This window comes from Akebia trifoliata, chromosome 13 (genome assembly GCF_017979445.1).
Source record: "Akebia trifoliata isolate Shusen 1 chromosome 13, ASM1797944v1, whole genome shotgun sequence".
Classification (NCBI taxonomy): domain Eukaryota; kingdom Viridiplantae; phylum Streptophyta; class Magnoliopsida; order Ranunculales; family Lardizabalaceae; genus Akebia; species Akebia trifoliata.
In genome coordinates, this window is record NC_141387.1 from 819,975 (window position 1) to 836,283 (window position 16,309).

The following is a 16,309-nucleotide window of genomic DNA, read 5'->3' on the forward strand; positions in this document are numbered from 1 at the left end:
ATGGAGATTTGGGCCTTCTGTATTTTTGGTCTAAGTCGAGCAAGGACTTTGTGTGAGATGGGATTCTTTGTGTGATATATAGTATTTGTGGGTGGGTTGTTCTGCTTATTCTATTGTTTTTTTTTTTTTTCTTTCTTTCTTCTCTTTTCCTTGAATGGGGCCCTCCTCAGTCTCCCTTTATTTCTTTTAATAAAATCTTTTACACTAATAAAAAAAAAAAAAAACTTGCATGGTTGGTGGGTCATGAACAGTCCAAAATGCTGCCTTTGATTGAATGGTCTAGATTTGGTTGATATTTTCATCAATCCAATGATTATTAAAGGATCATTGATCGGACAATTAAGCAGATGATCTACCCCTTGGTATGGTTTATGGGAAGATCATATATTGTAACATAAACAATATTTGTAAAAAAAACATTAACTATCTAAAACACATTTTTCTAGCTTTATATTACATGACCAAATGCTTCTATTTTTCTTGTCTTGTTTTTCTTTTTTGTTCCAATTCTTTTTTATTTTTTCTTTTTTTGACTTTGACTGCTATTCTATTTCTTCAAGGGTTCATCAGGGAACACAAACTTGAAGGTAAGGACCCCAATTTAATTTTAGTTTAAGATTCAAACCTTGCACCAAATAGTTGTCTTGGTTTGGTAGTGAAGGTCATTATTACACATATGACCCTAAAAAATCAATGGTGGACCTATATTCCACTCATAAACAAACAAAAATGAGTCATGAGGGACCCCAAAATTCCAATGTTGGATCCATTTTGGAAAACCTTTTAACTTGAGAAAATCCAGTCCAGACAAAAGCTGAGAATGAAACCTTTGTTATAGTATTTTAATGAACCAGTGCCCCAAAAAGACATGTATGGTCGGTGGAAGCATGAAAGTCAAGCATCATTATGGCTTTTTTTGTCATTTGGTGCCTTTGAAACTTGTGAACTTAATCTTGAAGCTCTACTAATTAGCCTCTTTGATATTATATTGCCACGCTAGATTGATTTTGACTGTTAAGAAGGAGTTGATGGAACTACAATGTTTCATGGTTGGCCCATCAAAGAAGGAGAAAGAATGTTTTTAGGTACAACTTTCTGTTGAAAATCAAACACAAGAATCCTTAATTATGCAAGTTCTTTATTTGGGTCTCATTTTGTTCCTCCTCTGCCATCTTGTGAAAAATACGAAATAATAAAAAACAATACACTCGCACAAAACACAAGGATTTATGTGACTCGGTAACGTGCCTACGTCCACGGAACAGAACAAGAACAATCACTATTTTCTCATAAATTTTACAGTCTTAGAAATTTTTATTTATATAACCAAGAGTTACTAAAATATATAAACTTCCTTCAAAACAGAAATCCCCAAAAATAGAAAATCTCTTAAAAAAATATTATATGATTGCCCTTTTCATACTCTTTAAAATGTGGGTCAACAACATGAATTTTATTTCACCATTCAGTCACTTTAACATCTACTAAGTAAGTCCGCACTATTACCATGCCACCTTCTACTATGACAAATTGTACATTGTTTCGATGCACAAAGTCTTAATTTCAAGCTATTCAAGTAAGAGTCGTGATTTTCTGACTCCCCTCCACCCTGACCTACTCCCTCATACTCTCTTGACGTGGCATGTGTTAAAATCATAGATTTCCTCGGGATACACAACTGCACATCCCCATAAATATGTGCATTTGTGTATCCCGAGAAATTTTTTTATGGTTCTAGCACATGCCACGTCAGGAGAATATGGGGGAGCATGTCAAAGGAGGGGGAATTAGAAAATCATTTTTCTACGAGTAATAGTGGCCTTAGTTGAAGTTTGTAATTCCACTCCCCAATAGAATAAGAGTGCTGCTTTTCTAACTCAATCTAACAAAATAACTCACTTACATGGCATGTACAAGAATCGTAGATTTTTTTCCCTCGGGATACACAACTGCAGCATGTGCAAGAATCGTAGATTTTTTCCCTCAAGAAACACAATTGCACATGTTTATCTGACATAATAACTTAAAAACTCCTTGACGTGGCATGTGGAAGAATCGTAGATTTTTCCCTTGAGATACACAACTGCACATGTTTATGGGGATGTGCAGTTGTGTATCCCGATGGAAAAATCTACGATTCTTCCACATGCCACGTCAATGAGTTTTTGAGTTATTATGTCAGATAAACATGTGCAGTTGTGTATCTCGAGGGAAAAAAATCTACGATTCTTGCACATGCCACATCAATGAGTTTTTGAGTTATTATGTCAGAGTTGAGTTAGAAAATCATTACACGGAGAATAAATACATTAATCTAAAAGTATAATATCAACCACTTGATATCCATCCGGCATGATTTCAAGATGTTTGATTTAATTGGTGGTGTATAAGAACATGAGCTTTGATGCCTTTTTTTTTGTTTCCAATATTTGGGGATCTTATGAGAAGGAAACGTTGTTTAAAGACAAGGAAGGTGGGCCATAAGTTGTTCTTTCTTTATTGTAGACAAAGAAGCAAGAATATATAACCTTTGTCTTCCATTCTTATTTGATTCCAAAACATATTTATTGAGACTCGCCACGAGGCAAAAGAACGATATTGATAGGGAGTCGCAATCCAGATCGGTGTCCCTTTCTTATAGTAACATTCGGTATCTACGTGTGGTAAGTTTTAATTGGAGATTAAATACATTGGAGTCCAATGTGTTTTAAACACCAGTCCTGCATGTAAACACCATTCTCGATCTTGATTCATTGGAAAATTAGTTTGGAACTTAGCAAGGATGCATAATTTTAAAACTCATTTTAACATCTCGTCTCGTCCATGAATTAGACCGAGTCATCTCGGATGAGATATCCAATTTATTTGATGATCTCAGTTGAGATTTAAAAAAAAAAAATACGTTAGAATTAGAACAATCCATGTCTTTGAAATGACTTGCCAACTCATCTCATTGGTGGACAATACTGAGGCAACTCAAATGAAATTTAAACCCATGAGAGTGCTTACCCCTCTCAATGACAAGTAACTATATATATATATATATATAAAAGAAATATTTAAGCAAACTACTAGCCTCAAACGAGTTGCTATGATATGATGCTAATCCTAGAGATTCCCAGATGAAATGGTTCCTTGAGATACATGGCATGGATCCTGTGTTCTTTCTCCCTTATTAGCCGTACATTCGTGTGATGGAGCAAGAGTCACAAACAAAATAACCAAATTACCCTTGTCCCCCACCAAAAAAAGGGTGATCTAAAAATACCCCTCCACATTTTTATAAATATTTGAGATATCCTTTATTTTCAATCCAATGACATGCCCCCTCCTCTTACCTCTTTCTCCAGTAATGAGTAATGGACTAATTGAAAATTACTTAAAGACACTCTTCTTCAATACTTAGTAAAAAAAAAAACCCTTGATTTTTAATCCCAAAACTAATCATCTTTATGTCCTAAATAATTTTTTTTTTTCTTTCATCTTCAACATCAAGATTTTATCTATTCAACCATCAATCCTCAAGAGCAAAATAAAAATTTTAGAGAACAGAAGACGATGGAATTTTTTACACAAAAATCAAGAATTTTCTATAAAGGGTTAAGGTGAGGTTGAAAACAATGGATTAAAAATTAGGTTGAATAGATACAAAGTAATTCACCGTAGAGATTGATGATTCTATCTAAAGACCAGCATTGCAAGCAAAAAAAGAAAGCCCCGCCTATTTGATCTCTTTAATTTTAGGTGGTTGATTGGGTTTTTAATGTAAATGGTGAGAAAAGATTGCCACATCAGTTTTTTTAACACCAACCCCAATTCGTATGTAAATCATCAAAGAATTAACACACATCTTGGAGTTGTGTTAACAAAAGTTGGTGTGACAATAGAAGCTCTCAAAAATCTTTACTTACTTTCCCTTTACTAGCTAATCAAAGATATAATTAAACAAAGAACAATGATTTTCTAATTGCCCTATCATGCATGTGCAAAAACCATAGTTTTATTTCCTTGGTATACACAACTACACATCCATGTCAAGAGAGCTAGTGGGGGAGTTTGTCGGAAGGGAGTTAGAAAATCACGACTCTTAAAAAAAAGAATAGAAATAAGAAAATAAAGGAACAAAAGACCAACGTGCTATGACTTTTACATGAAAAACATTTCAATATTAAAAACATCAATCACGAGACCTATACCTAAACTTCAAGTGTATAGACATAACTCTTAGATTACAAAAAGAATAATGATTTTCTAACGCTTCCCTTTTTGACACAGGCCCTTATACCCCCAACATGACATGTGCTATAACCATAGATCATTTTCTTGGGATACACAATTGCACATATTTATGAGGATGTACATTGTGTATCTCAAGGGAAAAAAACTATGATTCTAACTCACGTCACATTAGGGGGTTTGTGTCAGAAAATCACGGCTCCTACAAATACCATTTGTGTATAAAATGAAATGTGCATCCCTTGAGAGGGAATTGGAGGTGTCCCGAAGATTAGTTAGGTATGCTAAAAGTCTTGTGTGAAAAAAAATAAAAAATGAAGTAAACATTCCTTGAGATTGAGATTGTTGACTCATATTTTTACTTAAATAAATCATAGTTAATTTTAAATATTTTTAAAGATAAAATGTTTTGTTGTTTTTAAGGAATATTTATTTCAATGGTTTGGGAATCTTTTTCTCATATCTAGGATGAAAAGAAGATGAAATTTTACCATTGGTGCAGACTCTAATAGGGTGTACTATACCTATAATAAAGAGAAACTTTATTAGTTAAAATATGAAAGAGAAACATTATAAAGAGATGGGATCTATCAAAACTAAATTTACAGTTGGTAAGGTTGATGAAGGGGTTTCTTGTCATTAACCCAAACATAGATGCCTTGCCCAACTCCCAAGAAGCAGCGATGGGTATTAAATACAGATGTTTCTATTATCAAGGGAGGGAGGGACTCTTCAGTCGCTCTCTCCTAAACAAGTCCTTTGTTTTAGGTCAAGTACTGCAGTAAATCTTGGAGTCCACACAGACAAAGTTCAAGGTTCGTCATCTACTGATTTGATATGGTAATCTATATATATATATATATATTCTTCATTGGATTTTTTATTCTTATGGTTATAGTTATGCATTCTGGGTTTTTTATTTTTTGGTGAGATCTCTGTGTGTTCTTTTCTTTTTATTATTTTTTTACTGCTAAAGCCTAGAGTGGCCAAGTGGGTCTGTTTAATATGAACTTGACAAGGTTTTGGGTTACAGTTCAGTTGTGATTTTTGTATATTTTGGTTGAGTTTCAGTTCGGGGGTTGGTTTGTTTGTTAAGGAATTCATGTATTCTGAGAATGGGTTGGTGAGTAATATTTGAGAAGTGGAGTCTTTGAGCTGAAAAGAAAAGATTTTGAGCTATAGTTTTGATGTGGGGTTACAATGGCCTTGATTGAAATTTGAAGGCTTCTCTGTTTTTTTCTGAGGATTCATGATTTGCAAAACTGTGCTGGTAAGATATTTGTGAAAGGTGGAGTCTTTTTTTATTTATGTCTCTTGTGAAGTATTTTTACTGGTAATCTGAGAAGCTGTTGTTGATGTTTTGGTCTTCTTGTTTTTGGACTTTTTAATGTTCTTAGTTGTTTTATTATGATTATGTGTTTGTATTGGTGATTTAGTTCTTGATTTCAGATGCTTCAGGTTCAAATCAAGGATCTAGATGACTTATTTTCTGTAATATCTTATTGTTTAGTGAACTGGGTTGGTGGTTGTTTGTTGAGCATCTTATTGATTTAAATTTTGAAAATTTTTCTTCTGGAAATGCACATTTTTTCCCCTCTTCAAATGATGGTGCTCATTGGGTAATGGGTTCACTTGTTCCAGTAGAAATTTTGGGTTTAAGGTGGAATTTTTTTAAGAATTTTGAGTTCTTATGAACTTGGTTACTGAAAGGCATTGTTTGTGGCATCTGGGATAGAATTTTCTTCACCAAACACTTTTATTGTCATTTGTAAGACATGTTGTTTGTGGATATACTCAAAGCCAACTCCAAACATTTATCCCAAAACAAAAAAAAGCTTCAAATGCAATGAGCATAACAACAAAATTCAAGAATTAATTTCTATATTTTCTTAGTTATAAGTACATTTATTTTTTTTCCATATTGTTTATATGTATGTTAAATGAATTTCATGAATCTGTTGCTCCCACACCCAAATCCATTCCTACTTAAAGTAATTAATGGTCATAGAACATCATCTATTGATTCAACCTCAGAATTTGCTTGTTATATCCTCTTAAGGTATTTGAATCTGTTTTGCATCTTGGAGATGTATTTCTCTTATATTTCTACAAGATCCATTGCAAAAGCGAGAACAAACATGTGTGCCGCATATTAGACCTAACTAGGGGCCTTGGAGATGAGTTTATAGATCAAATAGTGACACTACCTTGTTGAGTGTTGTGTTATCCGCCCCTGCTCCTAGGGTCATGTGCTCATGTATCTATGCCCCAGTTCAGCCCATGATCCTCTTATATTCAAAGTTGCACCTTTCCCATTAGATCGGTCTTTGGGATTAAATGGTTTGTCAACATGGTATCAAAGTACTAGGTTCGTATTGGTCACGGGTTTGAGTCTCCTCGAGGGAATTTTCCACCCTTATGAGTGAGGGGGAGTGTTGAGTGTTCTGATATCCGCCTCTGCTCCTGGGTCTCCGTATCGTGCCCCAGTTCGACCCGTGACCACCCTCTTATATTCATAGTTGCGCCTTCCCCATTAGATCGGTCTTTTGGGGTAAACATATCTAACTTATGGCTATTAGTAGATCAAAGAGGTGGCTCGAACCAAATGTTTTATCCCTTTTCCCTGTCTAGAATGCACCAAATGTAGGTGACAAATGAGTGAGAAAACCTGAAATTTCATACAATTTTCCTCCATATTTCCTTTTGTTTTCTCTGTGTTTCTGTTCATTCTCTTTGACCAATTTCACTGTCCTAGATATATTGATTCTATTTAATGTTCTTTACGGATTCCATCACCTAATTGAACTATCCTTCCTCCAAAGCAGATGTCGCCTGGAAAAAATAAAGACGGTGATGGATTTGCTGAAGAATTCAGTAAAATGGAGGCCTGTAGCAGTGAACAAACAATTCATTTGGCTGTTATGGATACCTATGTATCAGCCATGAATACCAAAAACCATCCATGAATTGTTAGCTTTCAGAAGATGAGTTCTCAATCAAGGTCTGAGGGTGGTTCTGGCATAGAGGGCTGTCCGTATACCTCTGGAGTTCAAGTGACCTCCCTAAGTCAGCTAGTCGGTAATACTTCAATGAACGCTTCTTGGGACCACGACAATCTGGGTGGGTATCACAGGTTGTACCATCACCCTATGCAAGGGTCTGGGTCCTATTTCTTTCCCCAGATTTTTCAAACTCTAGACCACCTATACTCCGATGACCGCAGCCAAGGAACCCATCAGCCCGTTCAGACTTTTCGTGAACAATACTGCACCTTGGAGTCATCCTCTGCAGCCGGTGGTTATAGTGTTCACCGTTCCCCAGCTACAATCAGTTTTTCACTTAATGGAAGCCCTGTATCATGCCAATCAGATCCGCATCGGTCCACAGATAACACCTATGGGTCTCCAATAAGTGCACCCATTAATACCGACAGTGTCACTGACTTGAGGCACAAACTGAAAGAATTAGAAACTGCAATGCTGGGACCTGACTCAGACATTGTGGACAGCTTCGATAACACTTTTCAAGCCTCATTGGAGCCAGAGAAACAGATACCAGTGACAGGTTTGATCCCTAGAGGGGACTTAAAACAGGTACTTGTTGCGTGTGCCAAAGCTGTGTCAGATAATGATCCGTTGACAGCTGATTGGTTGATGTCTGAGTTAAGGCTGATGGTTTCTGTGTCTGGGACGCCAATCCAGCGTCTTGGTGCCTACATGTTGGAAGGACTTGTTGCGAGGTTGGCCTCATCAGGGAGCTCCATCTACAATGCACTGAGGTGCAAAGAACCCGCGAGCTCTGAACTCCTCTCTTACATGCACATACTCTATGAGGTCTGCCCATACTTCAAGTTTGGATACATGTCCGCAAACGGTGCCATTGCGGATGCCGTGAAGAATGAAAACCGAATTCACATAATTGACTTCCAGATTGCACAAGGAAGCCAATGGATGACCCTGATCCAAGCACTTGCAGCTCGCCCTGGTGGGGCCCCACATGTCCGTATCACAGGTATCGATGATTCCACATCAGCATATGCCCGGGGTGGAGGACTTCATATTGTGGGCCAGAGGCTATCTAGACATGCTAAATCATATAGGGTGCCGTTTGAGTTCCATGTTGGGGCCACATCTGGTTGTGAAGTTGGGCTTGAAAATCTTGGGGTTCAACCCGGGGAGGCTCTGGCTGTGAATTTCACATTCATGTTGCACCGTATGCCTGACGAGAGTGTGAGCACTCAGAATCACCGGGATCGTCTGTTAAGATTGGTCAAGAGCTTGTCACCCAAGGTGGTGACCCTTGTAGAAAAAGAATCTAACACCAATACAGCCCCGTTCTTTCCACGATTCCTCCAGACCCTGAATTATTATACGGCTATTTTTGAGTCGATTGACATGACCCTCCCAAGGGAGCATAATCAAAGAATCAATGTTGAGCAGCATTGCCTGGCACGAGACATGGTCAATATCATAGCATGTGAGGGGGCGGAGAGGGTGGAGCGACATGAGCTTCTTGGGAAGTGGAGATCTCGGTTTAGTATGGCTGGATTTACTCCTTACCCATTGAACTCAATGGTCAATGCCACCATCAAGACTCTGTTGAAGAATTATTGCGAGAAATATAGACTTGAAGAAAGAGATGGAGCTCTTTATCTTGGCTGGATGAACACAGATTTGGTAGCTTCTTGTGCTTGGAGATAACAACATGGCAATTACTAGTGCTTGGTAGCCTCTTGTGCATGGGTGTCATTCATCATTATCAGGATGCAATGTTAAAGAAGAAACATGCTTTGCTTTTCGGTAATTCAGCTGATCATACACAAATGATACAATAGATGTTCGGATTATCCTATTAAGCCATAGGTTATTTATATTAGTAATTTACGTTTTCTTTGTTGTGTAGACTGGGACATACGACCTTATGGTTGTGGTGCAGAACATCAACTAGTTGAGCTATAGACTTGTTTCTAATTGTTGTTGCAAAGAACCTTGGTTTGAACCCAAGATCTTGGGCCAATTTTTTTTGTCTATTGGTGTGGAAAAGAATGATTATCAGTTACGTTGAATATTACATTACATAACATATGAAACAAATTACAATTATTCAAACTTCTACACCTCAGGCACAAACTATGACAAAGCAAGGAAGGACAGCATCTGGATTCCTCACAAACAATTGTTCTACTTTGGAATGTAACCCTTCGATACCAACTGAATCAAACCCTTCTCCAACCATATTCACGACTGCTCCAGCAATTACTCTACATACTACTACCGCCCTTTTCACATTCTCTCCCTTGGCAGTGATGCCAATCCTGTCATCACTCAATGTCTCACTTCTTGAACTCAGCCGAATTCCATTCTTCTTCGTGTCTTCGGTGTTGAAACCGGATTGAATAATCCTACAAACTCCGCATCTGGGGTTTTGACAAAGCTCGGACACCTTGTCCAACTTTTGCAAGCAGCAACTGATGGTTGTCTTGTAGAATTGTAAGAGCTCATTCCCATCTACAATGCTTCGCTGGTGCTTCGTGTATTGGCTATGGGCTTTCTTCTTCACCATCTCTCTGTACACTTCAAACCTTCCAAGAGTCTCTATAGAGTTTTTCACCTTTAAGACCTTTGCAATATTTTCCATGTGCTTTGAAGGGCTCATTGATGCATTTCTAAAGATCATCTCGATGACATCCCTTGATGGGTGGCCAATGTTAAGCTCTGCAAAAATAAGTGTAATTAGAATGAAATTGGTCATGCTTTAGACATACCTTGGTGGACCTTCACATACAAATATAGGCTCATTAGATGTGAGCTAATTAATCCGATCGAGTGTTGAAGCCAATAAAGACTATTGAGAGAAAGTAAAACAACCTCCCCCTAAGCAATTCAGTCTGAGAAATTGAACCAGAATAATAACATCTAAGAAACTATAGTCTAAATGAGTTGTCGTGTGAACTGAGGAGCGATTCTTAGAGAAGACAATTTGAACCACCTCCCCAGTGAGACCAATCTCACCACTGCAACCATTGAGCAGAATTCTCAATTGAGTTCTCTTAACATTATAGCCAAAATCGTTATAAACTACTCATATGTACCAAAATAGAAAGAAAAAGCAATCACCTAATACTTCACTCAACAATACTCAGTAAAGCTAAAAGACTGATTACTATAGATTTAAATAGGAAATCTCATATATTAGCAAGAGATTTACCGGGAAGACTTATCTTTTCATTTTTATTAAAAAAAATCTCTTTATCGCTTTACAATTATTTATTTAAATATATTTATATGAAAATAATTTTAATTTTAAAAAATATAAGTTAAATTAGAAGAAGTTTGGTCATAAAATCATATTTTATTTAGATAATATGAATTTATACTTAGAAAATAATTGTTTTATGTAAAATATACAAAATCCTGATTGACTCGGACAAAATCTTGTCCGAGTCATCCCATTTATCTCACAAGATATGGCACAATTGAGATGCCATGTCTATTCGTCTAGCTCATAGATGATATCGAGATGACTAGGGCAAGTCATCTTGGTTTCGAACGATATTTGAAACCATGTTTCAAATCTTACTTGGCCCCACATGGATTATCACATGAGTGTTTCAATGACTGTGGCATAAAGCGAGGAAGACTTTGCGGAACTTGAGAAGTTCCATAAGCTCCTGTTAGGAAAGAGCTTTAGCAACTGATGTTCATTCCACGGGTACTGCCGCATAGTCCATTGAAGGAAAAAAAAAAAAAAAAAAAAGGGAAAAAGTAGGAGATGACGACTGAGACAAGAAGGATGAGAGGAGGTGTGAAAAAATAAAATGAAATGAAATAACAAGAAGAACAGACAATCTTACAAACACAAGAATTTACGTGGTTCGACAATGTACTCATGTCCACAGATTAGATCGAGAACAATCACTATCCCCCTCCCCTTTTTTTTTACAAACCTAGAGGTCTCCATTTATAAAGTCGGGAGTTATTAACATGTGTCTATCTCCCCAAAAAATAGAAACTCCAAAAATAGGAAGAAAAAAAAACAAGACAAAAGAAAATATTATGAAATTTCATTTTTTGGCTTGAATTATATCACACTAAAGACCTGGGATAGTAACCTATCACACGTGCTCTCCGTTTCGCTTTGACTTAAATACCACATGTTTCACCCAAGGAACTTTGCATCACTTATGCCCAGGATGCAACTCCACCTCAAACCTGAATCAAACTGACTCAGTTACTTCTCTGCTAATACCACAAACAAACATTGGTCGTTAAGAACCACCAGCTACACAGCATTAAATCATCCTGGTCCAGCCCGACTTGATCACATGGCCAATGCACATGTGTAGCTATCCTGAGCCGATTGCCTAGTCAATTCCAAAGAGAGACTTGGACTTGGCTTCTCGAATTGTAGGAACTTCCTCATAGTCATCTATAACTTGAAAATACAAATCAATCTTTGCACGGCCCATCTATGAAAAAGACTCTATGTAGACGTCTACTACTATGTATAACACATTTTCAACCTTCCGTCAAGGTCTTGGAAATATCATGCACCATGACATTTCCAACCAAACGATACAACTTACCACACTTTTCTCCCCTCATTAGAATAATGAACCACATGTGATTTTTATATTTCCACCTCCCGTTGAATACTTACAATCGATGAAGTCCAACTTACCAAGTGATATTAGATTTTTTCGCATTTTTGGGACAAAAGTCACACCATCCAAAGTGTGTATCACTCCATCAAACATTTTGATATATACCGTACCAACTCTCGTGGTATGACAAATTGATCCGTTACCCAAGGAGACACCATCTATCTTCCTCTCTTAGAATGTATCAAAATATTATCTTTGGAGTATGTATGGATAAATCAACTTAAATCTAACATTCCCTTATCATGAGAAAAAATGTGTATACCTTTAGAGATTGTGAGAATATATCTGTAGTGATCATCACTTTCTACTGCAACAATCATGCTATTAGAACTATTCTTATGAGCCGGACAATTCCTTTTGATGTGACCACATTTTTTTTTTGTAGTAGTTCGATTTGGATAGATTAATATTGTTTTCAAATCCCTTATCCGTTGTTCTTCTCACTGATATATGAACAATCAACCCTTAAGCATTACCTTCAAGATTAGGCCTTCTCATGATATTGTTTGATAGAAGTGCTGTTTTAACCTCTTTTCAAGATTAGGCCAACACATTACAAAACTTGAGATAAACCCTCATGGGGGAGATAGTCACAAAGTCGGAGTACGAGTACAGGTTTAAATTGGCAAGAGAAAACTTCGGGAAAAAAAAACCCATTAAAAATGGGGGGAAAAAAAATGAAGAATATAAAAGATAAAAAAGTATATTAAAAGTTATAAAAAAAAATATGGAATGAAAATTCATAAAATCAAGTTATCATCATCAAATCCCCTATTTTTACATTTATGAATTACCAAATTCTATTATGCATCAAATCCCACATTTAAAAAAAAAAAAAAAAAAGAGAGAAAATATTTAAAATTTTGTGCCTGTGAAAAAAAAAAAATGGGAAAAAATTGTGAAAAAGTCAGACTATTTTTGTTACACATGAAAAATACGTGTTTTGTTTTTTACCATTTCAAATGTTGGGATGTTAGTTGCATTTTAAATGCAACTTTTAAAAAAAAAATCACCGATTTTTATTACTATGGATGGGAGCCTATGAACACAGGTAATGCTCGGGTGACATTGGATTTACTGCGTTTTTTACATTTCTAACGTGGAGGTGTGCACATAACCGTAAATGCTTTGAACTTGTGTCTCAAGGAAACATATCTACGGTTATGTGCATACCCCATGTTAGAAATGTAAAATTCGCAGTAAATCCCAATGTCACCCCAGCACGGCTCATTGATGAATGGTTGGATCATCAAAAAATTATGAGTCGTGATAATCTGACTACCCCACGTGGCAAACTCAATTGACTACCTGACGTGATAAGTTTGGGAACCGTAGATCTGCTCTACTCGGGATAAATGATTCCCTCAAGAGCGCAGATCTACGGTTCCCTAACTAGTCACGTCAGGGTAGTTGATTAAGTTTGCCACATGGAGTAGTCAGTTATCACGATTCAAAAATTATTCATATATATTTGTCCTGTAAGTGAGCTAGAGAAAAAAAAAATTATAGTCAACTTTATTAGGCAGTTCGGGTCGAAATTGGTATGGCTAGTGCTGGGCTAGGTAGCTCGGGCTGGGACTAGGAGTTAGCTTGGGTCAGCCCAAATCCACCAATTAACCATCATTGTTGGTCCAAAACATGCCGCAAAGATATGTTGGGGTCGTTATCTAAGTAGTACATGGAAGAAAGATTTTTTGCTCACAGAAAAAGTCAATGTAACACGAACCCATGTGTAGTGAGCATCCCTAGATTACAAAATTACCCTCGTTAGTCATGGTGTGATTGGTCATCTGGAATTATGTGAAATTTTGCTTGTTTACACCGTAGACAAATGCAAATAGAAATGTTTACGTTTATTTGCAGGATGTGGGTGCTTGGATGCTAAAATTCTAGTGGGTCCTACCGTAAAGCAATACAAAATTTAATTAAAATTACAACGAAATCATCGTAAAGTATTGTGGAGAAAATACTTCCACAAAAATTTACGTTATGTTAAGTTTCCTCTCTCTAACTTCTTAAACCTCTCTCTCTCTCTCTAGCTTTCCCCAATTTCTTAAACATTATCTAAAGTTAATATAATTATTATTTAGACAAAAAATCGTGAGATAGAATCTTACTTGGAACTAGTTTCTATTTATATTTTAAAATTAAAAAACAAAAAAATTAAATATTGACATTTTTTTAAATATAAGAAAAACGAGGGGTAGAATTCTTACCTCGTTAATTTATATTTATTTTTTATAAATTAAAAAATATATATATTTCATTAGATGTAGGGTATTAAAATGAGTTTAGGGCGAGTTACATTAGGCACTATCAGTGCTAATATTGACTTGTTTGGGGCAATGGGATTTCTTTCCAAAATGAAAAATTAACAAGTGGAAGTTGGTATAATGTAGTAGATGTTTAAGGTAAATTATAGGTGATTAAAGAAATTTTGGATTTCTATTGTAATCCTAGTTTAAAGAGAATATCATTGTATGACTTATATGAAAATGCTTTGTCTGTAATTTTTTTATTTGTTTTAAAGTAATATGTAACTATTTATCCTTTTTTTTATTTAAATTTAAGCAAGGTTTTAAAAAGAAAAATAATAATTTTTTTCAATTATTTTTTTTACGTTTACGTGATAATCAAGCAAACGTAAAATTTTCCATTGGACACAACCAAGCACCCTAATCACAAAATTATGTAAATTTCAATAAATACAAAATTCTGCAAATACAAAATTCTGTATTTGTGATAGTTTACGTTGCAAACAAGCAAGGCTAAAATTGACTTTTCTGTGAGAAAAAAAGGGATTGACTAGTTGCACACCAACCTTAAAAAATCCTTTATTTGTATAATCTCTGTTTTTACCTACTATTTGCACTTCAATATATAATATTTATTTTAACTTGTAATTTTGTATTATTTGCTCATGTATTTCTTTTCTCATGTTCTCTTTGGCTCAAATTTAATTTAAGGCACTAATTTTCTAATCTTTGTTTAGAAATTAATATGAACCTGTGTATTTTAAGAGAAGGTAACTTCGTAAACATGATTTCGAATTGACAAAATATTTCTTGCAAAAATTTCTTAACCAACAATAATTTTATTGGTCATAATTAATTAAGGAAAAATAAAAACAATAAAAAAAGAAAAGGAAAATTTTCTTTTAAATTATTTTCTGAGTGAAATCCTCCAAATGGAAATTATAAGTGATGGACTGCAATCAATAATTAGGTGGTGTGCAACTCGGTCCCAGAAAAATCTCTCGTGCGTGGAGAATGCAGAACTACAAAACAAAGAAGAATTTACCGTGAAATCTCTCTCGGGTAGAATTTTTCCAAGAAAGGAGATTTTCGATTGGACTTTCGCTTGGAAGGTAGAGCTCTATCACAGAATTCTCCCTCTCAACTATGTTGCTTCTATCCTGGAAAATTTTCTTTGATTGGTGAACATCAGTCATCGATTTTCCAGTACTACAGCACTTGGATGTGTCTTTGAAAGATACTGCACATATATGGTGTGGTTAGCTTAGCATGAGAGAAGTATATATGTGTGTAGAACTCTATACATGGAGAATGCAGCACTACAAAGAAGAATTTACCATGAAATCTCTTCTCTGGGGTGCGATTTTCTGAGGAAATGAGATTATCTATTGAAAGAAAGAGCTTTCTCATTGAATCCTTCCTCTCAACTATATGGTTCCAATCTTTAAAAAATTTCTTTGGTTGATGAACATTAGTCATTGATTTGCTACTCTTGCAATTAATTGTCTCTTTGAAAGATAACCAAACGTTATACATCTCTCTCTTTGACTTTTGTAAATTAAAAGCTTTCTTCCTCTCTTTATGTCTCCTATCTTCTTCAACCTGCCCAAAAATAACCAAAAACAATATAAAACTATATAATATATTTCAGTATGATTCTAGAAATTAATTAAAATATAAACCATTAAAGCAGCACAAGTACTTACCTTTAAGGGCAAAGTAAAGCAGTGTTGCTTGCTCACACCTCTTTCTATTGCTAGAAAGATTGTGAAATGGAAAATTCCAACAATGCTACGTGGCCACTTTTCTTTGCCTTCCCGAAAGATTGGTGTGAGACGAAACCTTATCATTTTACTGATATGGGTAAGTTTCTGCAGGTAGTTCGTTTGTTTCTCCAGACTGCATTTAAAGACCCAATTGGAGATGTCAGCTAAATAAAAACAGTACAAAACGACAGGTGGCAGCAGCCAGCAGAGACCAAATTAATTGCTAATGTGACTTCTCATGCCACACTGCGCTGACGTGGAGGTGTGTTCAGAACCATTTTCGTCGAGACAACTCTACCTCAGCTCAGTCAGCTGCGCAGTCTCTCTAGGATTGTTCTTCGAAGAACTTATAAACGTTGGAGAGGACTTAGGAGTCATTGTTTGCTCAC

The 16,309-nt window shown here is 35.8% G+C and overlaps 1 protein-coding gene and 1 pseudogene across 4 annotated transcripts; one reads left to right on the top strand and one right to left on the bottom strand.

Moving 5' to 3' along the window:
- The first annotated feature begins 4,831 nt into the window (after positions 1 to 4,831).
- On the top strand, positions 4,832 to 9,125 carry LOC147387105 (scarecrow-like protein 21 pseudogene; annotated as a pseudogene). 3 transcript variants are annotated; one of them, XR_015171326.1, is made up of 2 exons: positions 4,832 to 5,076; positions 7,062 to 9,125. The product of XR_015171326.1 is annotated as a scarecrow-like protein 21 pseudogene, transcript variant X2 (transcript). The 3 variants fall into 3 exon arrangements; XR_015171325.1 differs by having other exon boundaries at positions 4,832 to 5,051; XR_015171327.1 differs by lacking the exon at positions 4,832 to 5,076 and adding an exon at positions 5,185 to 5,506.
- Positions 9,126 to 9,354: 229 nt separating this feature from the next.
- On the bottom strand, positions 9,355 to 15,749 carry LOC147387106 (uncharacterized). Its single transcript, XM_086421072.1, has 3 exons — positions 15,492 to 15,749; positions 15,200 to 15,394; positions 9,355 to 9,950 (listed from the first exon to the last, which is right to left on the bottom strand). The coding sequence occupies exons 1-3, from the start codon at positions 15,688 to 15,690 to the stop codon at positions 9,355 to 9,357; spliced, it is 990 nt and encodes a 329-aa protein (XP_086277198.1). The 5' UTR covers positions 15,691 to 15,749.
- Between the last annotated feature and the right edge of the window lie 560 nt (positions 15,750 to 16,309).